Raw genomic sequence first — 24,357 nt, 5'->3', positions numbered from 1 at the left:
AACTTGAAAACAGAGACTTTACAGCGAACTACTTAACTAATAACGCGTAATATATACACACTAATTGCAAATAAAAAATTATTACATTAGTCACATATTCTATTATAATCACTTAGAGCCCCTACAATTTTTATTTAATATAAATAATATAATTATATATATGTACAGTTCTTTAAAAATTTCTAATTCAGTTCACGTCATACCACCCAACTGTGCACTGTACCTGAAAATATAACATGTAAAAATAATTATTTTTACTAGTAGTGTAAATATTATAAATAGTATAAATATTATGTGTGCAAACAAAAATAGCGAGTATACTTACGTCTTGGCGAAAAATTGTGATGATGTGTTACTCGTATATGAATATCTTGCGTCTCCCCTGAAAGTTAGAGATTCATTTTATAGCATTGCTGTAAAATTTGATGAAATAATATCATGTAATTATCAAAATAACATAAAAAATGTCTTTCCTTACCTTAAATTAGAGTCATAATACTTTTTGCTTGAAAATATCAATGCTATTTCAACGTTCAATGTTAGTGCTTAAAAGAATCATATAAAAAATACATAATTTGTAAATAAAATATTAATTAATCATGCGCTATCGAAATCAACAAATACACACACATCTCTCACAAATAAAACTGCGCTTTGTTCTTTATTATAAAAACAGGATCAATTAATCATAATTAAGTACACAATTAATTTTTATAACACAGTTTAATAATAGCTCATTTGTTAAGTTTCCTAAAAATACAGTGATGATAAAATATATCACTTTTATATAAATGTTTCATCATGTCAACTTCAAAGTTCAATCGATTAGTGTTTAATCGGCCAAACGAAATAACTTTAGCAAGTTTCCGCGGAAATTATATCACAAATCAAACGACATGCTGTTAGGCAACGAACTATTCTATTCTGGGTGACTGGAGTGATATTGAAGGACGTTCACAACGAGTCGTTGCCGACGGGGACGACAAAAACAAGGTCGATAGTATCGGTCCTGGCGATTTGCCGTGCACTGTACCTGCACTACCGCTGGGGGTTAACAGTCTCGGCATATCGCACTCCTCGCACTTGTTCATTAGCGGATGATTGTCGAAAGTACACATGGTGCAGACCCACGATGGTTCATCCCGTTCATTGTCGCTTTCCATTATCGTCGGCTGTTCCGATCGCCACACTGGAGGTTGACTCGGTAAAGGTGGCGGTTGTAGATTCAGTGGTCTTGTCGGCAACGGCTGGCCAGTATAAATGCTCTGATAAAACTCCTCGTTGGTTTCGCCCAGTGGTACTAAAAACACAATTATTCGAGCTGTTTAAAAACTGCTTATAATCTTATGTGACAATATAATAGGAAGTAAGATACCTCGTCTGTCTGACCATTGATCCACCTGAACGGCCAACCTGTCACACTCGACCTGAAGCATATATATTTCGCTTTTCAGCCGTCTTTTCAGCTCCTGCAAGAATTTCACATTAAAATACACATAAAAAAAGAATCATATCGCGCATTTTTCGCTTTGTACATACTTGAGGGGATACCAAAGGATCTACTGGTTTAGCAAGAGCTTGTACTTCCTTCTTCATGGCTTCGAGTCGTCCTTTCTCGGCCCTTAATTCTCTGGCGAGTCTTTCTTTTCTAGCCAGTTGCTCCGCGATTAACTTCTTTTGGTGCTTCGTCACTAAAAAATTCCAATAACAATTTTAACTGACGAGCACACACAGATAAGACGAGTCGAACCGCCTCAACGCTTACTTTAACTTAATCCACGACGGCTTTCTAATTCTATCTCGCCGCGAGAGAGAACACTCTCGCAATTAATGACATAGCGGCCGCGATTCGTTAATTTTATCACATTATCCGTCATTTTATTACAATTTTACTGATCGCTATGATAATATAAATAAGATAACTTTTCATTAGCTTTCGTATCTGCGTAAATTAAAAAATGTACTTGATGCGTTGTAAACAACATTATAATATTATCGCATTTCTTCGTTGAAGTTTCGCGAAAAAAAAGAGCGAAGGCCACGGGTGCGTTTAACGTAGCGAGGTCCAGGAAACGCGCGGACTCTCGCGGTCAGAAAAACCGGATCAGGTGGTCCGTGTAGCTGTAACCGCGGCGTGCGGCTATGTATAGCCCGGAGCGTGGGGTCAGGAATGCGTAAATAACGTTCCCGGTGTTGCGTGCGTGGGTGTAGTACGTGCGACCGACTGACTTCCAGGTAAATATACACGTGCGCGCGCTTCTGCAACGCTATAGCTGCAGAAGTTGGAGTAGGAAATCTTGTCATCGTTCTGGCATTACTTTGATTCAACGACGATTGGTTCTGATCGGAAGTGGACTGTGTGTGTTCCCCAACACTGACACTGGAGGGAGGTGCGATGCTGATCGTCGTGGGTACGGAAGGCGTCGTCGGCAGACTGCAAATTGGGACGATATTCGTTGTCGGTGGTACGGAGGGTGTAGTCGGCGCGCTCATCGTCGTTGTCGTCGGTCTTGGCAGCTGGCTCGGCGGTCCTGGCGGAAGTCCTGGGAGTGTTGCAAAAAAGAAGAAAAATTCCGTGTTAATTTTAGTAATAGATTCTTTGACAAATCTAGACGAAATTTTTTTTATTAAAAATAACAATCAATTGTATTTTATATATTTTATGTTAATAAATTCTCTTTTTATATTTTCTCTTATTAAATTTCCTTCTGGATAAATATATATTTTTTTTCTAAAAAGCATTATAAACTGTTCAAAGCTACTATTTGCAAATTTGTTTGAAACTAAGAACGTACCAGGCGGCCGCTGTGGACTCGTCTGAGTCGACGATAATAGGCTGCTGGCCATCGGCGGTCTTATCCTCGCCGTCGCCACGCTGCCGACGTTTCCGGGACCGATGCTGATCTGGAGGCGACTTTGAAAGCCACGTGGATCCAGGGACGAGGTCGAATAAGTCAGGCTCGATCCTTCCGATCTGATATCGATCGGGGGTTGCGGCTCGGAAGAAGGCGGCCTGAGAGTCAAGCTGACCGAGGTATAACTTCGCGTATGATCGATCTGCGCCCCGGACTTCCCGACGGCTAACAGAGGTTCAGCGTAATGAGGTCGTGGCACGACGACGAGGTCGCTTCGTTTACAGGCACCGATTGTCGGTACCGTTCGAAAATCTGTCGGTGTAAAATTACAATTCAATTTAATTTGTCTTCAATTTTTTTTTCAATAATTTTTGCGACCAATTTTAGAGCCGATGGCGCAAATCAAAAGAAGTCGACGGTGTATGTCTGCATCGAAATTAACTTGCGAACTGGTCCGTCCGAATTGCTAAATGATGATTGTGAGAGCATATATGAAAGTGCGATTAATAAAAATAATATCTATCCGCAATACTAACGATAAGATAACAATTAGAATAAGAGTAATTATTCGATCTCTCGAGAAGAAAACGCTTAGCATGATACGATCCGCTTTATTCTTGATAAAGTCCATAGATATTCTATTTATCTTTATCATTATCTGGAGCGAGATAAAGCCTTCATTATACGTGCTGCGATCACTTTTGATTCGATACCATCGTATTTAATTTTCAAACCTTCGCTTAATCGTATCACATATTTAACGCTTGGTATTGATACTCAGCTACTCTGCAATATGTCGTTAAAATCTACTAAAAATATTTCGTCTGAGAAAAAATAATTTATATTGTTTCCAAAAATGTGTCCTGTTTATACATTTTTTATATCCAATATATATATATATATATATATATATATATATATATATATATATATTGTATATATAAATTCGACGGAAGTAAACACGCTGCAACTCCTTCCGCTCGACGTTAAATATTGCGAATACGATTTCAGCAACGACAGCATCCGTACCGCGATTGCCCGCGGGGCTGCAGGCGACGTTGACGTTGAGCTCGAAGCCGGACGGCGCGTTGCTGCCGTTGCTATTGACAATGTAACCGTCGTCGAAGAAGCCGCGCGACGTGCAGGCGGCCGGGGCGGACGAGGGGGTGACGACGATGGGATTCGACGCTGTGGAGGTCGTGACGGCGGGGGTGCGAATGCAACCTACGACGGCGGGGGGAATGCAACGACGTGTCATACCGATGTCCAACGACGCCGGTCGATGGGGACGCCTGACACCGACCGGGATGCCGCGTTGCTGCTGCTGCTGTTGCTGCTGCTGAACCTGATTCATCGCGCAGCAACGTTGCTGTTCTCGTTGTTGCGACGGAGATGGCAGCTGTTGTTGTTGTGGTGGTGGTTGTTGTTGTTGTTGTTGTTGTTGCACCCCGATGCAAGGAGCCGGTGGTGGAAACGCGCCCGGCGATGGACGGGACTCCTGGGTGGCCCGGAGGCTCCTCGCGCATATCTCCCGATCGTGACTGTTCTGCAACGCACACGTACCTACGGTCAGCGGGTTCATCTGGCGTTCATCTCCCCGACGAAACGTCGATTTTTTTTTTCCCAGATATGTTTTCGGAGATGTATGTATCATATATTGCGGAACGCACGTCTGAGCTTGCGTTCCTTGTCTTCGGATTCCTCGCCGAAATCACTGCGTTCCGAAATTGAACACGTCGCGAGATTGTTTACAATTATCCTCGGACATCACACGTACACGTATGTGTGATGCTGAGAAAGATTTACATACAATATTCTAGAAGCATCGGGTATCCTGTAATTTCCTCGGCCAATTTGGATGCAATCTTTCATCGGTGATGTTGAAGAAAACAGAAATAAAGTTTATTTCCAAGTTTTTATTATATTATTAACCCTTATTCCGTACTGATGGATCATTTTTGTCTGTGATTTTTCTAACAACACGTCAATTTCTCGAAAACAAATAATCATAAAATAATATATTTAAGTAAATTATTTTTCAAATTTATTATTTTAGTCTTTATTTAGAATATTCAAAGAAGGTATATACATTTTTTCACATTTTTTAAAACACTTTTACATATTAATAAACTTATCGAAAATACGCTGACCCACATCCACCTGTACAGTTAGAAGGTGCCAAAAATAACAATACGAAGTAAGGGTTAATTTTGACTAATTAAAATTCGATTAAACTTGAAATTAATTTTTTTATGCTTTTGTCGTCCATTTTCCTAAAATTTAATTTGCAAGAATTCGTTATTCTTGAGAAAAATTTATTTCCAAATCGACTAAAGAATCTAAATGTATAAGCAAGAAATATGTCCAGTAATTCTGTGGAGAACGGCTTATATACTTAAATAAGATACACACAGGTTCCACGCTCGTGCAAATGGATTAAACGATGCATGACAGGCGAGGAAAGGGAGACATGATTACCAATTAAATTGTAAATCGTGTTAAGCGCCGGCGGTTAGTCGTTATTGCGACAATTAGGGAGACGACGAGTTAGTTTTAGTAATTCTCTCTCGGGTGCTTCGGAGAGACGCGGGAGCCGAGGATGTTTTGTTTAATAGGGTCACACTCCTGACGGACAAAGGCCACCTGTATACCTGGGCGATGCACTGGGAGACGACGTGATCAGGGAGCGCGGGGAACTGCTGCTTCAGCTCGTGGAACAGCTGCATGATAGTGATGTTAGAGCAGTGGCACTCCCCCATCGTGGGCCCCCATCCTCCTGGCAGGGCCTCTACCTGCAGGTGCCACGTATTATCGTTACATTTGGACGTCTCGTCGTGTCGGACCGATATACAAAGCAATCGGTCTCAGGTTCCCGTAAATTTTACGCTATATTCATGGCCGACGCGAGCCAAGAGGATTCTCTCGTCTTTTGTAATGATCGTTGCGATAACGAAAGACGAGCCAAGAGTTCTCTCGTAATAACGCGATCCGGAAGCTTTCCCAGAAACTTGGATATTTTGTAATTTATTGTATAAGCGAGTTGGGCCGTATCCAGATCGAACGCTCTTGTAGACTTGTCGGGGCGATCTCGACGATCTGCTGCTCGAACGATGCGCTGATAAAAAGTTGAATGAGAGCGTGAAAAACGGTGACCGGTGTTGGACTTTCTATGACTCGATCACGTGCGATAATGACGGGAAAAAGATCAAAAGAAAAAGACCGTGGAACCTGGCAACCGCGTCAAAAGTGTACACGTGCGCGCACACTCTCTTTCTCTCTGTTTCTTTATTTTCGGGAGGAGATTCGGCAGGTGCGATGCGTTACTCTTGGAACTTCCCTTCAAGAGAGGCGGAAGTTTTCTCATCATTTTCATATCTTGTCGTATTTATAAACTCGGCTGGCTAACACTTTTTTCAGGAGTAACGCACAAGTCGAACAATGGTTTGTTTTCCTACAATTAATCAAATGAAAGTCCACATTATCCCCTGGAAAGAATTTCTTCTATACTTCTACGTCTACAAGCTTACATTGTTCTCTTACAAGATTATAAATTGAAATACAATAGATCAATATAATAGATCTATACTCAAGTAGCGAGATCGAATTCAGATCTGAATTACAAAAAAATCTTTTATTTATACTCTAGAATATTTATATGTATGTTATTACAATACTTTTATTATTATATATCTTTCTTAGAAGTAGTAGTAAATAATAGTATAGTAGTTAAAAAAATAGCAACTATATAAACTTATACGATTCAGAAGAAATCTAAATATGTATGCTTACGCACGAGATGAATCATCGCAGAATTTTTTTGTCAAAAACTGCCAAAATTCGCGCAGGCTAATTTGAAATTCTGATCTATTCCAACGCGACTGATCGCTCTACGACACCCGTTACATTGAGGAATTGACAGTTACGTAGGAAGACGATAGACACCTGTGCGGTAAGCCACGTAATAGAGTCGCGTAATTAGCCAGTACTAAAGACTGTGATGTAATTTTGCGGATAAATTTATTTGCAAAAAAAGACGTTTTATTTACGCGAGACTATAGACAGTCATAATAAAGTAAAAATTAAAAACAGCATTATATTAGTAATAAAAATAAATTAATATTATCTCATAAAGAGATAAAAATAATTATAAATAATTTTAAAAATATTACAAGAGACAAAAATGAGAGAAAAAAATGCAATAACAATGATAAAGCAAAAACATGCGCACGAGACCAGTGTGAATGATTTTTTAATGAAAAAAAAAAAGAGAAAAAATATATTTTCCTCTATAATTACCGTCGACTTCCTTTTTAAATTAACTGAAAAAATGCTTTCAGGCTGCAATAATTTGCATTTAACTGCTCTCCCAAGAGCTCAGTCTGGCGAACGTCGCGCGCGACGCCAATTCGATTGGAAAAGACTTCGGGGGAGACGAAAAAGCTTCGGTCGCATTCGGAATTCGCATTTGGCACATGGCCACGCGGTGAAATAAAGTGCTAGAGAGAATTAATAATCTCCGCCGCTTCCATTTCTTCCATCTCGCACCTGGCGAGATGGTAGGTCAGGTGAGTGAGACATCAATCAGAGAGAAAAGTGGCGCGTGGCCCGTATTATTTCGTATACAATTTTGCAATCGTACCCCTCTGTCATTTCTGTTCTTAAATTAATTATACAATTAATTTGATTAAATTGTCAACATAATTATATTTTATTATACATGCATCTATCGGGAAACTACATCTTTTTTATTGTACTTCTCTATAAGCATATATATAGCTTTTAATTATTAAAAGAATAGAGATAGTTAATAAGAAAATATTGATGAGAAATGAAATAGTGCTCCCCTTTTGCATGATAGAAATTTTTTATATGTATATGAGCTTTTATTTCTCTCTCTCTCTCTCTCTCTCTCTTACTCTCATTCACTCTCTCCAGACATTATTTTAAATTCATTTACTCTTTCGTTACTTTGACGATTTTTGGCAAGTAATTCACTCTTTTTCTCGAGATTTTCGAAATCAAGTCTATACGTAAATGAGCGAAATGCAAATAAATGCGAGTGGGCAGCACTCGAAGATGGCCGCGCAAATTCGTTCCGGTCCCTGTTCTCGAATCTCGTGCACAACCAGTCGAATAAATCAACCTGTTCGTGCCAAAGGTACTTTTTCAATGGCGTAGAATGTGATCGAATGCTACTGTCGTGTGTACTGCGATAGATTAAATAGAGTAATTATCGCAAGAAGCATGGATTGAAAATTAAACAAGTCACGACAGAGTAGACCAAACACGACGAATCTTTGTTAGCCGTAAAAATTACTTAAATAAAAGTTAGTTTAGACTCTTTAATAAAATTAATTTAATTTTATAGTTAAAATATATGAAATGTATGTGTATGTTATATATAATAAAAAATAAGCTTTTATTGCGATCACATTTCGGAAAAGAGCTCTTGAAGTAATTGAAAGAATTCAGCAATATAGGCAAATATGTTAACAGTTGAATTTCGCATTTTCGACACTTCCGATAAGAAGATAAAATTGCGACTGACAGAGAAGTTTCTCAGAGAAGCTTATTGACAGAAAAACAGGTACTCTATCGCGGAAAGTCGGAACGCTTGTCGACGACAGGGACGTTTTAAGAGGAGAAACGAAGCGTCGTTCGCGTCGGGACAAGCGAAAAAGGAAAAGCGGAATTCCAGGCTGCCGAGAAGATATTTGTGTCATGAAATACCGAGGAGACACGCGCAACGCGGCTGTTTTCGTCTGGCTCCGTGTAGAAACACGAGGAAAAGCGGTGGATTCCGCCCGGTATTTCCACACCGCATCTTTCCTTTTCTTTTATTCCGCGTGGAATTATTTTTAAGCGCCGCGGAAATCCGCCTCTTCGATGAAATCCGAAGCCGAGGGTCCCTACGATCGACCGAAAGCGCGACTATCGAGGATTATTTTGCGCAGGTGTCGCGAAAAGAGACAATTCCCGCGTCACGACCGCGGGAATAATAATAATTTTCTGTAGAGAGAAGAGCAAAAAGTCTGTCTCTCCGTGAATTCGGCAGAGCGGTAGCGATTACGGTTGCTTTTTATCGTGTCGCAAATTACATAATGAATTGCACGATGAGTCTTTAAAATTACAAAGTACACGACTGTCTGGCACCTGTTGCCTCGCAACAGTCCCGGCAGCTAATTGTAAACGTAATAACGTTTCATTAGCATAGTGACGTACGAACGTAATGAACCGTGAATAGCAACTTGAGTCGTGGCCGTGCTTCGTGAATCTATTCTAAGACTCTATGAAGTGTGTCTTCAAATATATTTTTTTTTTTTTTTTTTCAAATATATCGAATGTGCATTTTATAAATGTAATATATCTAATATTCATCGATTCCATTTTTCGAAATTGTGTCGCGATTGAAAGGGTATTGAAAGACTGAAGATTAGATGTACAATTTGACATTGCGACACTATTTCGACAACCGATAAATCCGACATGACAAAAGCTAATCCGGAGTTTAACGTATGTCGGGGGCGTCGAGTCGGTCGGCCACCAGACAAAAATAAGGAACCAGGAATAATAATTGACGGGTGAGACGCACCGTTAACGTTAACCAGAACCGTACGATAAGTCGCGTGGCAAAAATAAACGCCACCCATACTGAAAACAATATCACACTTTTTTCTCTCTCTCGTGAGAATCCGCAAACCCAACCATCATCTTACATTTGTAAATGTTGTCGGTTACAATTCTCTGGATATCTCTGTGATATATGTATGCAATTATTAAGTTATTTAAATATTATTGTATCTAATGTGATTCAGTTCCATTAATTTAATTAATTAAAAGTTTTAATTTTTAATCTGTCAAAATAAAAAAGAGATGATTTAATTATTTTAAAGTGAAAGTTGTACGAATTCCAATTACTTTCATAATTATAACTATAATTCGTCAATCATCCTAAAAATCGATATCGATTCTTTGAGCGACTCTTTCATTTAAATATAAACATTGCTGGCTTTTAAATCCAAATTCCATACACAACGTACAATCACGTCTCGATGAAAACTTTCATTGTCGCGAGTATTTGCCACGTATTTTAATTGAACCATTAAGCGAAATTATCCAATGAGCCTAATTCATTTGCAACTGCATAAGCATGGATCATTTGGCGGAAAAAATGATAAATATTTCTTTCTCGAGGCTATATCAAGAATAAGAGTTTCTGCAAAAAAAATTATACTTTGTTAAATTATTTTATTAAGTTTATATTAAACCTATGTAATTCAAAATCAAGCGTATTGAATTTATTAGGTTTTGAATTGTTGAAATTTTAATGGATTTTTTATCACAACGATGAAAATAAAAACAATAATATAAAATAAATTAAAATGTAGATGATATCGCTAGCGATGAAGTAATTCAAGAGATGCAATGGTTAGGCGACCAAACTGACATAATTAAGCTTTTATTCGTCTCAAGTCTATTTTCTGCCGTGTGTTTGTGATGTGTAACAGACAACCATGAAATAATTACTGCTCATCATTTGAATAGACTTGATAAGGACCTAAACCAAAGGTCGAAACGTTGTGGCTGTAATGATAAGCTCGTTTAACACCGAATAACTGAATAAAAGCTTAATTATGCCAGTTTGGTCGCCTAACCATTGCATCTCTTGAATAATATAAAAGACTGAGATGAATAATGGTACCGACAAAATGACAATGTTTTCGATATTTCATATTAATATCGATAATGTTAGAAGGTGTATTTATTTATTATTATTATGTATAAACGAGAAAAAAATATAAGATACCGATAAAAAGATGAAATCGTGACTGAGTGAAAAAAATTGAAACGATCCACTCTACAAGTAAATTCTTTTTTTTTTTTAGTATTGTTTAGAAATTTAGAAAATTCTAAGCTGTTTTTTTGGTCAAAGCTCTTTCATGATATATGTACGTATTAGATTTTTATACGATTGAGATTTAATTTTTCAATTAGATTCGTTCCAAGTTCAACACGCCACGACGCATCAATCGGCACCCCAGGACGTCTCAATCGCAGGAGACGAGCACCTGGCCTCGTTGGCCAATCGTCGCTAGTATGTACTCTGACTTTAAATAAACCGACGCAGCGAGAGATGTAACGCTTCACCGCGAGCTTGTTATGACAGGCACGCGATACATTTGTTTTATGGCAGAACATTAAATTGATGCAGTGATACAGGCCGACCGCGCTGTTGTACAACTAATACACTTCGTCTCCTCTTTTCCATTTCCTAGTCGAATAGAGAGCGCATCCATATTATTTCGTGCTTTACACTCCAAATTTATGTGACATCTCAAAGATAAAAAAATCCTACTTTTATTGAAAATCTTATCTGTCATTCTTGTCTAGGCATACGAAATGATAAAGTATATGTAATTTATTTGTCAATTCCATTTGTTTCAGTAAATATTCATTTCCAATGAAAAAAATAAGAAAACTTGCAATGCTCAGTCAAGAATCGTTAATCGATCGATTGGCGTATTAAATGAAGCCTGTGGGCTTTTTTAGGTCTCGCCATTGTTGTTTTCATAAGAACGCGCATACAATCTTTAATCATGCGCGGAAACTTGCAACGCAAGTATCGGCCTTCGAGTTCGTGATAGATTATCTCCATAAACTGTTTACGCAACGATTGAAACTAGTATGACTTCGATGAACATTTTTCCGCGTCTACAATGCAAGACATCGGCGTAGAAGCGTTAAAGATAGCCCTACCGGTTTCACGATAAACCTATTTCTGCGCTACGCTATGCTTTTTATAAATACATTCAGAATGTGAAATAAATATATATATATATATATATACATACATACACACACATATATTTCCAATACATCGGAGAGGAAAGGAAAACAGGAGAGACGCAACCGCGTAACCGAAACGAACGATGGTCGAATCTCTCGGACGCATGCACCGGGAGCGCATTGTTGTTACGGCGTGTATCCATCCGATGCATTCTATCGCAGGTGTATTTTCGTGCCGCGCGGGGTAACCGTAAAAGTCAGAGTGCGCTCCGCACCGCGCACCTCTTTCTCACGAGCGACGCCGTCGTCGTCCACGTCGTCGATGATGACGACGGCGACGAGCGCCCTAGAGCGCCGAATTTTCAGACCTCGAAATTCCGATGGACAAACTCGGCACACACTTACCGGACGGCAACCATCGGAAACGTCCGACGAGCGAGCTGCGATGTTTTTGTGCACCACCTCCTTTCCTCGTCACCGCGAACACCTACGCTTCGGTAGAAGTAACGGACCTGGATCGCCCGAGAGATCCGCGCGCGCTTTATCGGACCTCTATCCTTCCTCGTCTTCCGGAGGCTTTCACCTGTCACCGCTGTACACGACCGCGGCCGTTCCGCACCGGCCTCTCTTTTTTCTTTCGCACTTCTTCACGTTTTTCCTTCGCGTCGGACAGACTCGCGCACGAGCCGAACGGCTACCGTCCGTCGGAGCCACTGATCAGCTGTGCACTGCGTACCGACACCGACCACCGCGCTGCTCGCCGCGACTTCCGCTCGGAGTCGAGGCCGCGTGACGAGTGACGATTGGGCGCGCGATTTGACGTGACGCGCGGCGTTCCACGTGCGAATAATGTCTCGCTAATTTTTTTGCGAACGAAACGATCGCGGACAACGGCGACGGGATAAATCTGATGATGGAAACTCACGCGATCGCGTAGTCAAGATGGCTGTCGCGCCGATAAGCCGTCCCTATTTATGAATGGGAGACGCGTCATAATAGCTCGCCACATGAAGGGAAGGGAAAGGAAGGGACGGGACGGGACGGCGATACGTGCTATTTTAAAGCGTGTACGAGACGGTGGACACCGACGTCGCGACGGATACGGTTCCTCTTCCTTTTTTTGTCCTCGGTCATATTTCTCTCGTATCTCTAGCTCTGCTTGCAGAATGTTCTCTCGGCTTCAAGTCGGTCGAGTTCTCTTTCGTGGAAAAAATTATGTTGATAATCTCATCTGAATCAGTAAAATTAAGATTGTCGAAAAAATAGAATTTGTACAAAAAAAAAATAAAAGGTATTTTATACTAGTAAAATAATGCTTGATCTTTATATAATTTTACATAATTATGAAGATGGCACAATTTTGCAATTTTTAAAATTTACCTTACATTTGTTGCATAATGTTGATTTTAACTTTTTCTTCGTATCATCTTTTAGAACATGCGATACTTGCTTGTAAACAACGTACTAAAATAAAAAGATTCTGCATGATTAATTACTCTCTATCTACTCTGTATCGTCACAAAATATAAAATATTAATATCATACATATATATTTAACAGGAAAAAATATAATGCCCAGATATCATATAAAAACAACATATTATGGATGTAAGAACTTACATCGTATATTATTGCGTAATAAATGATGGGATATTAGGCGTTAAATGTAAACACTGGTATATTGATTTTTATGGATATATAAACCAAATTAATAATACAATAGTAATAATAGCAATAATAATAATAATAATAATAATAATAATAATAGAATCACTAATGCGGGAATAGACAGTTGCTTACGAGTATAAAACCGCAATTTTGTTTTCTGGAACAGTGGATTGTGTATTAGTGCGGAAATAAGCAGAGTCGATGCTTCTGGATGCCGTTATTTTAAATGCTTTCGACTCGAGAAACGTTGGAGTTACGCTTGGGTGATACTCGTTCTTTGTTTGTAAAAGTCAGTAAAAGTGCTAACAATGAAACAGGAATATAACAAGATACCTATACTGTGGAATCCAGAAGAAACGTACGCACTCTGGTTTACATATCTCGTGAGAGACATAGCGAGACACGTTTATTTCTTCTACGTATATTAATAATATGTGTTCATCGTGCAATTGCGTTTAAGAATATGAGGTCGCATTAAACAAATTTATGATTCTGAATTCGGTATAATTTTCATTAAATGCAAATGTTTCGATCATGTTTAAATATCATCTTATAATAACTCACGATATAATAGGAATAGCGATGATAATGAGAAATATTTAACATATTTATAAAAACAATAGTTACGCATAAACTCGAATATTGAAACGTTTTATCTCTCAAACATTTTCTATATCTTACTAACTTTACTTACGTTTTACCTTACGTAAGATTAATGCCTAAGAATAATGGTTGGAATAATTACTCAAAGGGATAACTTTTATTAAAATTGCAAAATTATAATGGCACCCAATTTAATTCCCTCTAACGCATACGTTTCTTTTGCATTCTTGGTATTAGTTTTCATGATTGTTGCTGTCACAATGGCAACATCATGACAGCTTCTCCTCATCAATTTAATCTTGAATCAATAATAGCAAATTAAAATCTTGCTAATACTACTCAGGTCAAAACTACGTATGCATATCATACATAGTAGGAAGAAAAGAAAGAAAAAAATGAAGAAAATCGATCGAAAATCTATCGATACTAAGACTCCAAAGTCTTAATGCACTTATGTATGTTGTCGCGTCGTTTGCGGTAAAAAAAGCTAATCTGTTTACACCTGACTTGATCCCAAAGAAGGGATTAGGCCCAGTAATAATTGCTTAGCAAAAATATGAATCGACCAATGATGCGGCGACGACACGAATTGGCAGCTGAAAAGACACGAGTTCCAATGGAAAAATTCCCGTTTGTTTTTGAGATACTAATAATGGATATTAAATTACAAAATGGCGCGTGCCATTGAAACTCTGTCAAGATGATTCGCCGTTTCGCTATAAAGTCTCGATCTCGATGTCTAATCAAAGTCACGCGATCGCAGACTCGAGGAAGGTCCAGCCTAATCATCATTGACCTCGATCGGGATACTCGTGGTGAAGGTCGGTGTCTCCAGCTCCTCGTGTTTCTTCATTTTCATACTCTGCAATGATTATCGGAAGTTTTAATTATATCGGTGGACGTGAGAAAATCACAGTTTACCGCGCACAGTGAATATAATTGCGTCATTGCGAGAAGTGTGGGTGCAAATTAAAGGCATTCGTCGAAGAGTACTAATTATTCAATTCAGTCTACAACTCGTATGCAATTAGAGGTCGACCCGTGCGCCTCACCTGTTGCAGTTTGTAGTGGTTAATAATATCCTGATCAGCCGGACAGCTCTGTAGAAAAGCGTCGAGCCTGTACATGTGATGCATATACCGCCACAAGTGCACCAGGGTCTCCGGTATCTCAAAGTCGGCGAAATACTTGCCAGCGACCCTGATGTGCTGCAGTCGCGGCATCAGCTCGCAATCGAAGCAGCACATAGTGTCGCCGGTGAGGAAGCGCGTGCCCTTGCGACCCAGATGCTCATCAATCTTACGTAGATGCGCCATCAGCGACGAGGACTTGGGATCCTTATCCTTGTCCTTTGCATTCAACAGCAGCAGCTTGAGTTTCTGCAATTAATGAAACCAATTGACATGTAATTTCTCGTCTCGCCAGAGAAAAAGAGATACAATTCAACAGTTTGTACAAATCGATTTCACTTTTGATTCTTATTAATTGACACTCACGCTAAACAAGTTTTCCACGAGAGTGGCTACTTCCTTATCCTGTACGAACAGATTGTGCCCGCCGGGGATATTCTTCATGATGTGTCGCTCGATCTTCTCATTCTCCAATATCGCGTCGCCATTGTCAATCAAGATGGGCGGTGGGGTGGCTTGGAAATTGGTGCGGAAATCGGGCGGCGGCTTTTGCATGTCTACCGTGGTCACCTTCAGAGAAATTGTCTTCAGCTCCGCCAGAAGGTACAAATCCATAAAATACTCCTGACAGAAGAGACAAGCACCCTTTCGACGGCCATCGATCGTCGATGCCTAAAAACAATATTTTACGTTAGACGAATACATTATATAGAATCAGGATAAAACTTAAAAAAAAATTTAAATATATAAATTTTAAATCAGAAAAATTATATTCCTCCTTTTTCTTTTTTTTTTCCCCTTATGTATGAAATACAATTTACATTATAAAAATATGTGTTTGACCAAAGATATGTTTTAAATTTAATATATATTTTTGTGATCTAAAATATTTTATTACTATATGTTTTCACGACTATTGACAAGCTAGCATGTAAATTCCACGGTATCTCATGGATTTGATTATCCTGTCTGTATCTCCAGGCGATAAGAGACTGACGTCATCGTGCAACTAGCGCGCATATCTAACAACGATGAAATGCTTGAATCTCTGTGTCTGTGTACGATGAGTAAACCCAGCCATTAGTGAAACTGGGAGAAGTTCTATCACATTTTCTCCCGCTCGATCAGCCAAATCGAGAGAGTACGTAGCAAAGTTACTAGACTGCTCTCGTTTCCTCGATGTCACGGTTTATTTACTCGCTCGCTGACGCGTCCTACTCTCAGTGCTCATGGCTATTCCAAAAAACTTTACGCAATCTGCCGATTTAAAATATCTTTTTATTTTCACTCCTTTTGTTTTTTTTTTTTCCAGACGTGTTATTTCGGAATTCTGATATTTTTAAAAATGCATGCTTTTAGACTATCAATCCTTGAATAATCTTTCACTTTAATCCAAAAAAAACTTTCTATATTTCAACAGACATCTTTGATTTAAGTTTAATAATTTAGTTTTATTTCTCCCTGGCGTTTAATCCAATTATGCATCCTTCAGGCATTCATAATTTTCAAATATTACGAGAATTGTTATATGAAATACTGTATCTAATACCGTATGTAATGGACAATTGTGTGAACGAATATTTTTCGCTATGACATTCCGTTCTGATCATTATCCCGGTACCATGATCCTTCACTCAAGCGGTGGTAGCTGAACAACCCACACATTGTGTAACGTAATCGCTCTCCTTCGTAAGGCTAGACCTACTGATTGCCCGCGGTATTGCCGTAATTTGAGCAAATCGAATCTCGGCAGTTCGCCAATTCTCTTTCTCTTTCTCTCGGACGCCGATTCTATTTTCATCCGGCGTTAACAACAATCAACCGCTCTTCCAGGATCTAATGAGCCGTGTATATAGTTAAGAGAATAAAGAGATCGCGATATCATAGCCTTTGTATCGCCGCTGTTACAATCGTTTACTACTACCAATGTTATCCTTGTTTTACTTTCCAGTCTCATATGCGTCACGCAGCTGGTCCTCGCAGACGCGCGCGCACGCATCTCTGTATTCTTTCTCAGCGATGACGCACGGTCTGTTTTCGGACGTTACACAACGTGAGAAAGTCAAGGCTTTATTTAACACACATGATCCTCGGAGAAAAAATCCTGTCAACGAGCGACTCTGTACATCCCGCACAAATCAAAGCGTTATCGAATTTTTATAGATGAATTTTTGCATCTCAAATAATACGCGTCGAAAAAAATGCCTTGTATTCAGAAGCAAGTCTTTTTTAGGCTTGACGGCAAATTGTCAAGTAGAAGTCAGAATTTAAAAAGAAAATTACTCTAAAATCATATCTAAACAATTACAATTTGTCCTTTAATTTATGCTTCTAAATTTTAATCTTTTGTTTTACATAAAGAGATTCAGATATTTATCGTAAAATGTGATGTATACAAGTATATACATCATTTTATGATAAGAATCTGAATCTCATTTATCATATATAAGGCAAAAGGCTAGAATTTAGAAGCATAAATTAAATAACAGATATATATATATATATATATATGTATATATAAATGTATCATGATGATTCTTTAGACATTCATAGACATCTGTTACACGTCTTTCAGAATCGATGTAATATTGAAACTAATATTCTTTGTTATATCCAAAGTATCATTACGCAATGTCGACGAAACGCTATTATTTCCAGAATGTACGAGAATGTAAAATAGGATAATAATTCGGGATGAGTACGAGTGAAGCCCCTATTTGACCATCAAGCTCGACTTTGCGCGCGGCAGTTATGTTAATCGAGAATTCCAAGGAGTATATCCCAAGAGTTATATCCTTCCCCATCGTACACGATTGTGCAAGATTACTTTATGATGACTCATTTATTCCGAATAAAACGCAATATAAGCATCAGGTAACGGAAAGGAAAATAATTCGCACTTTAAATAACACATCTTTATCAATTTTAATTTTAATTTTAGCTGATACTGTATTGTATTGTACTTACTGTATTGTATTACTTTAATTATCTCTAACATAAATTTTTTAACAATTTTAATTTCAGTTAGAATTTTTCTGAATTGCTATTTTGTTACTTTGATTATTTTTAACATTAATTTATCTTTTCGTTTATTTTGAAAACTACAACTGAAAGGAGAGCATGAGCGAAGAACAACAGTAATCCACGATTAAAGCTCGACATTACCAAAACTGAAAGACAAAGTGGATAGCACAAACGAATATAGTAACAGTTTATAGTTAAATAATATTTCGAAACTATGCGGAAATCCAATGTATTTGGTATTCATGTCGAAGGTGCGAGTCACGTGTGGAGAACGCTCATGGTGGATCAAATGTCAAGAAGACACTAAACATCTTTCATCTCTTCGAACGTTGCAATCTCTTTTACCTCGCCTCCTTTCTCTATTACGAAAGCTTGAAAATTCGTACATCAGGTGTGCCTATTATCGATATGCATCGATATATCCATTCAATTCGGAATAAGAACCGATTATGTCAGAATTTTATTACACCTGACGTAATACAGGATGTGCAGCTCCTCAAAGTCTCGCGCTGTTTTTCTCTTCTCTCTCTCTCTCTTTCTCTCTCTAAAATACAACATATTTATCCAGGCCATTTCAATTTGAACATCACGGTTTAATTTCCCGTGAAACAGATACGACACGCGCATACGCACGCAGGCGAAATTCCATTCCTCGAAAAGTCGCGTAAGCATCAGGAGATATGACGTTTAATCGAATTCAGCATATTTATGGGTGCGATATATACGACTTAAGGGGAAACAGGAACCTTCACCGAGGAATCCCGGATTATGTGCGTGTGTGCGTGTGTGCGTGCGAAGCAGAAGAGTTATAATGTCTTTTACGCGAGCGCATGCGATTTGCGTTACTACGACCTCGCGACGTTATTAAACGCGGTTCTATATGTTGAAGCTATGGAGTACTAGCGGAAAAAAAGACTGGAGAAAGAAATCGAGCGGAAAAAGAAAGACCGGCTAAGAACGATGTATGCATCGGTGATATCGTTAATGATAATATATCGTCAACAATCTTGTTCCACATGCCCGGAAGAAATTAATAGCGTACCCACGGCATTTGTCGAAGAAATTCTTTCTAGAGCGATACAAATGTTAATATTTAAAAGTAAACTATCTCTCGAACAATTTGACAAGATTGCCGATGATGCAGTGACTTAAAAAATAATATAATTGCCATCTCAAACCACGCAAGAAATATTTTTAAATAATTAAGTCTAACAAATATATTGCACTGATAAAATGTGATGTATATTAATCAGCTGGGTGTATCTTTTTAATCTGACTTTTTAAAACTTAATCTGCTTACTAAATAATTAATTCATGTAATAATATAATAATGCTCCTCCTATTTCCCTTTTTACAATATTTATCATCGCACATATGTACAAGATTCTTACCATTCTGTTGTATAGTACACCGTTACGAATAGAAATAGGTAGTGCATGCACGTGTATATGCACGTGTGCGAATACGACTTCTGGGAATATATGCGGCGAGAGCCATAGTTTCACAACACATTCGCCGCGTGCTCGCCATCTTTTCTGAATGAAATTAACGATGAGCGAGTAAAAAAATATCAGGACGTTGTTCGCGAAGAAATATTACACGCTTGTAAGCGGCTATTATTAGAGGAACGACGTTTTTCCAGACTGGATTTCCCGCTGGACATCAATATCTTTCAATCTCGTGTCACGCGACGTTTTCTTTTTATACGTCTCCTTTATACCTCCTTTTCGCACACGCATTTTTCTCCATGCTTCGTTGAAGCGACGATGTTACGTGTTTATAAAACGACTGTGCGAACCATCAGAGTGTCTTCCATATACAGGCACGCTTGTAATGACCTTAGAGAAGATTAAAGTCTGATCGATCGCTGCAGGTGTGGTTATGTGATACTCTTTTATTTTAATGCGAGTAACTGCGGTCGGAAAAATAGTTCTAGCGAGACGAAACATCGTAAAAGGAGGCGATAGTCAAAACATAATAATTAAATCATAATAGGATAAACGGTTTAAAAGGAATATGAAATTAATGTACGTATAAAGAAGAAGTTAAAAAAAAGAACGATCTTTTCCCCGTTTTTCTGCATATATCTAGCAATTTTTTTATTTTTCAATCTTTTTTGACTTAAAAAATGTTTCTCTTCCCTTGCGACAGCAAGCTTATTATACAGGGTGTATACTCAAATTCTTGTAAAAAAATTCCCTGAGAATTCCAGAATCTTCCAGGTATTTTTGTTCAAAATTCCAGGTAAAATTAAAATATTTTTAGATGCAATTTTAAAATAAGTTTATTTATTTTAGCGTATCATTTTCTAACATAAACAAAAAATATATATTTTGAGCAGATTTTAAACTTAAAATATTTTAAATTTTTATAAAAAAATTTTGAAATAAGTAGGTACTTTTTTGACATTTTTTTTAAGTCCCTGAATCCTAACGAAATTCCATAATTTTTCAAGATATAATAAAATTTCCTGAAAATACCAGGTTTTCCAGATTTTTCCCGGGAGTATACACCCTGTTATAGGAATTTTTCCTTCTACCCTAATTCGCACTCTTTTATTTTCAATAAACAAGTTTTCATAGATATAATAGAAAAGATCCGAGGAATGAAGTCATATCGAAGTCGGCGGGGAAAGCCAGAAGAGCGAGGAAAGCGGAAGGTAAAGGAGTCCATCGTTTAACGGTAGAATCTCGGAGGAGGACCTCGTGGTAGCCGCTCGTCGTTTCGTCCCGTTTGACACACTTATTTGAAAGACCTCGCATGATCGCTTCCCGAGAGTGCAAGGTCGGTCGGCTTAGCATTAAGTCTTCTCGCGCGCGCAATTTTGACGATCGGATACAAAATTACATCTATATTGTATACCTGCCATTCAATCGTCTTTTTGATTTACAACAACGGTATAGCCGGCTCGGCACGCCGACTGTACGGTCTGACCTCCTTAATTGAATAAATTAAACGGTCACCGTTTAATAATCGTCTCCTTATAGTATTCCGTTACGAAAAAAATATAGATGATGCGCGATTTTAACTAATTTGAATATTCACGCTTATTTATTAATATATTTACGATTCCGAAATATATGTATGTTATTTTGAAGACAGTGAAATATCAGGTTGACATACTTTGAGGAAGTTGTTGACGATATTCTTATGATATTCTCAAATTCTATAATGGTATAAATACGTTGTAATAAATTAAATTATTACAATTGTATACCTATAATTATCACTATAATTATTTAATTAATTATAAAATATGTGTAATTATGGAACGTTAATTGTAAAACGTAATAAAAAATATACCGATACACAGAATTTCCACAAGATCGAAATTTTCATATAAATTACAATGCATTAATTTTATCGTAATTTTGTATCTCGCGTTAAAGGAGGCTGATAATTTATTATCAATTTCTGTGTTTTATCATGTTTACTTATAACATGCGCTGAAGAGCGCATTTTTAACAAATATCTGGTTTGCATGAACTACTTGAATATTTAAGTATCTAATACTGCAATCGAGATGATAAGTCAGTTATCTGAAAGGCCTTTGCGTAAACTTTTCATTGACACACTTGAGGACAGGTTGCACCGATATGGCAATCGCCTTCACAATAGGATCGACAAACGATGAGTAAAGTGCAAACGCTTTCGACAAAATTCAATATTTAATCGTATCGTTGTAATGCAATTGTTCTCATTTCTTTTTGTACTGTAAATTATACATATATTTGTGTTACGAAAATATTCTGTAGCAAAAATTTCAAAAATTTGTTCCGCAATTTATTATAGAATTAGAAACACTACGGTTCTTTTACGAGAAAGTCATACAATTCAATGAAGCATGTTGAAATCGTAGTCTACCACCGCGTAAGGATGATAATTTTCCTCGAAAGAAATCCGATCAATTCGCGCGTTCCGGCGAAAGTTTAATCAGGAGCTCTTTAATGGTCACTTGTCAAAGGTAGCCTGTTTCCGCTTATAAGGAGTCATTCCCCCTCGGAAACTCGGTGAAAAGAAAGTTTCAAGAACTCACGCCGAGTTCACGCCCTCGATCGAATCGATAATACGAACAATAGCGATCGCAAATAATCCAATGTTGTTAATCTAATCGAAATCAAAATGTAGTATAGCGATATCGCGAAATTACGATATCATGTAAGATCAACGAATTGTGTCTGCGATATATCATATTTTTCTTTAGAATACATCTTAACGCATATAATCTTGCCACTGACTCATCCTATTTTTTTTATTTCGAGGCCAAAAAATAATATATAAAATAATATATTCTTTAATATTAGAATGAGATATTAATTAATAATATATTTAATATTGATATTAATATATAATAGATATAATATTGAGATATTCTAATTTATATAATTATAAAATGACATTTTTAATTGTCTAGTAGTCTAATGATGTAGAAGAACGATGTAATTTTTCAATAACATCTTACTCGATTAAAAGAAATGACAAGGAATTTTTTTAGAAATGCGTTGGTCGCGATAGATGGAATTTGTACCGCGCGTATAGATCGATCACTCCGAATCGACATCGCGATCTCCGTCCGGATTCTAAGGCAGGCCCCGGGAAAAGCTAGTTGAGTCGTGGGGGGACCTTTCATTTTCCCGTCGCGATCACTTTCCGGGTCGCGCGTCGCGCGCGGGGCAACTTCTTGTCCTCGGTCGCTTTTCCCGTCGCGAGAGGGACGCGAGGGCGGGCGTCTTTTCGTCGTGTTCCATCTGCCGTGTATAATGCCCGCTGAATACACAAACGATCGACAGAAGGAGAGTGTGTAGTAGTAGAAAACGGCACGGCGCCCTCGATGACTCCATGCGTAAAGAAATGTGTAACGTATGACGCACTATACCGAGACACTCGCGTGATTCTGCTTATGGTGTCGAATCTAAATATTCTGCTTTTTAGTATGTGGTATAAATATATAATAGCGCGTAAAAGGTTCGTATTTCATTCTAGAGATGTAGCGGCTTCTATTTATTCAAGATCAACGTAAAGGTCGGTATAACCTCGACGAATTATTATACATACCGTAGACACGCGAAAATGATGTCTACTCTTACTCGCGGCAACGGTTAGCGGCGTCAGAAATTGAATTGAGCCACGGTAAACCGGTCTTGACCCCTGATGTAACGTTAGATACGAGGCTCGTGACACATGTGTGTGCGGCCGCTAAAGTAAACCTTACTCGTCGCGTATTTCGGCCAAGATTCGATATTACGAAAAGGCGAGCAACAGCGACATACGCACGTACTGTCCGCGTGCACCGCGTCCGTTCGCTCCTTCATTCGTCAATAGATTCCGATTCCGATTCCAACGATAAAAGAATGAAAATTCTCCCCCACACGGGAACAGAGAGCATCGATCACGGCCGAACGTGACGTGAAGTAGAAAACAATAAGTACTCGAGCCGCGCGAGCGTCAGAAACGTCCGGTCGGGGAAAAAAACGGTCATCGCGCCGATTATTTCCGCGCCGGCCGTTTTCCGTCAAGCGGTCGATTTTCACGGTCGCGGCATCTTTAATAAAGAGAAAAGAAAGAGGCGAGACTCCCGACTCCCTATCTGTCTTTAGATTTCCTGCAGGAACGACACAAACAGGGAATCGGTGTAGCTCCACGCCCATAGCGCACGGGACGATTGCCTCCTTTTTTTCTGCGTCTTCCCCTGCCCTTCCCCTGCTCCCCCTCCCCCCCTCGCTCCTAACCATCTATCTCACTCGTGCCGCGATCCACAACCGCGCATGGCACACTCACCTTGATGATCAGCTCGATCTCGGGCACGTCGCCGTTACTGGTGCCGTTCTCGTGGTTGTCGTCCGCCATCCTGAGAGGGTCTTCGTTTCGCGACGAAGAAGGAAGAAGGCACTTTTGTCTCTGTGGCGTTTCTCGCGTCTAGAAGCGACGACGACGGCAGCGGCGGCGGCGATTCCCTCCCACTCTGGTGACTCTCGAAATGGAGACCGGCCGAAGCAGAAACGAACAAAACACGACGGAAGCTCGCGGAATACTGACGCAGCGCGCGTCGCGCCACGTTCACGCCGCTGGCGCCGCCTACAGCGCATCACGTGACATTTCGTCGCCGGCGACGAAAAACACGCGCCAAGTTCAAAAGCACTCTGAAATCATACTTGGTTTTAAGCGATGTACAAATTGTAACGCGAGACATTTAAACGGTACATATATATAAAAGGTGACATTTTTTTCAGATATCCGCAAGACCTTTTTTAAATCTTTGTATTTATCTATAAATTAGATTAGATTTTGCA

The 24,357-nt window shown here is 38.7% G+C and overlaps 2 protein-coding genes across 7 annotated transcripts; both read right to left on the bottom strand.

Moving 5' to 3' along the window:
• Positions 1 to 89: 89 nt before the first annotated feature.
• On the bottom strand, positions 90 to 12,286 carry Tab2 (TAK1-associated binding protein 2). Of its 5 annotated transcripts, XM_072891819.1 has the most exons (11): positions 12,048 to 12,286; positions 5,507 to 5,647; positions 3,885 to 4,401; positions 2,796 to 3,167; positions 2,319 to 2,543; positions 1,540 to 1,691; positions 1,376 to 1,469; positions 1,034 to 1,300; positions 479 to 545; positions 326 to 382; positions 90 to 223 (listed from the first exon to the last, which is right to left on the bottom strand). In XM_072891819.1, exons 2-11 carry the CDS (start codon positions 5,612 to 5,614, stop codon positions 193 to 195), a joined length of 1,890 nt encoding a protein of 629 aa, XP_072747920.1. In that variant the 5' UTR covers positions 5,615 to 5,647; positions 12,048 to 12,286; the 3' UTR covers positions 90 to 192. The 5 variants fall into 5 exon arrangements, with proteins under 5 accessions (XP_072747920.1, XP_072747923.1, XP_072747924.1 ...); XM_072891822.1 differs by lacking the exon at positions 479 to 545; XM_072891823.1 differs by lacking the exon at positions 5,507 to 5,647.
• Positions 12,287 to 13,302: 1,016 nt separating this feature from the next.
• Positions 13,303 to 24,106, bottom strand: Clic (chloride intracellular channel protein 5). Of its 2 annotated transcripts, none has more exons than XM_072891833.1 (4): positions 23,846 to 24,106; positions 15,410 to 15,715; positions 14,966 to 15,292; positions 13,303 to 14,775 (listed from the first exon to the last, which is right to left on the bottom strand). In XM_072891833.1, the coding sequence occupies exons 1-4, from the start codon at positions 23,912 to 23,914 to the stop codon at positions 14,695 to 14,697; spliced, it is 783 nt and encodes a 260-aa protein (XP_072747934.1). In that variant the 5' UTR covers positions 23,915 to 24,106; the 3' UTR covers positions 13,303 to 14,694. The 2 variants fall into 2 exon arrangements, with proteins under 2 accessions (XP_072747934.1, XP_072747935.1); XM_072891834.1 differs by lacking the exon at positions 23,846 to 24,106 and adding an exon at positions 23,123 to 23,265.
• Between the last annotated feature and the right edge of the window lie 251 nt (positions 24,107 to 24,357).

The sequence above is a fragment of the Anoplolepis gracilipes genome, chromosome 5, assembly GCF_047496725.1.
Source record: "Anoplolepis gracilipes chromosome 5, ASM4749672v1, whole genome shotgun sequence".
NCBI classification, from domain to species: domain Eukaryota; kingdom Metazoa; phylum Arthropoda; class Insecta; order Hymenoptera; family Formicidae; genus Anoplolepis; species Anoplolepis gracilipes.
The sequence above is the reverse complement of the archived record's forward strand: the minus strand, read 5'-3'. Positions and strand labels throughout refer to the sequence as shown.

Coding starts and splice junctions, on each gene's coding strand:
- Tab2 (XM_072891819.1), bottom strand. CDS start 5,614: ATGGGGGAGTGCCACTGCTCTAACATCACTATCATGCAGCTGTTCCAC. Junction 2,544..2,795: donor GAGTCCACAGCGGCCGCCTG/GTACGTTCTTAG, acceptor CAACACTCCCAG/GACTTCCGCCAGGACCGCCG. Junction 224..325: donor TCACAATTTTTCGCCAAGAC/GTAAGTATACTC, acceptor TTATATTTTCAG/GTACAGTGCACAGTTGGGTG.
- Clic (XM_072891833.1), bottom strand. CDS start 23,914: ATGGCGGACGACAACCACGAGAACGGCACCAGTAACGGCGACGTGCCC. Junction 15,716..23,845: donor AGATCGAGCTGATCATCAAG/GTGAGTGTGCCA, acceptor TATTGTTTTTAG/GCATCGACGATCGATGGCCG. Junction 14,776..14,965: donor ACCACTACAAACTGCAACAG/GTGAGGCGCACG, acceptor TAATCATTGCAG/AGTATGAAAATGAAGAAACA.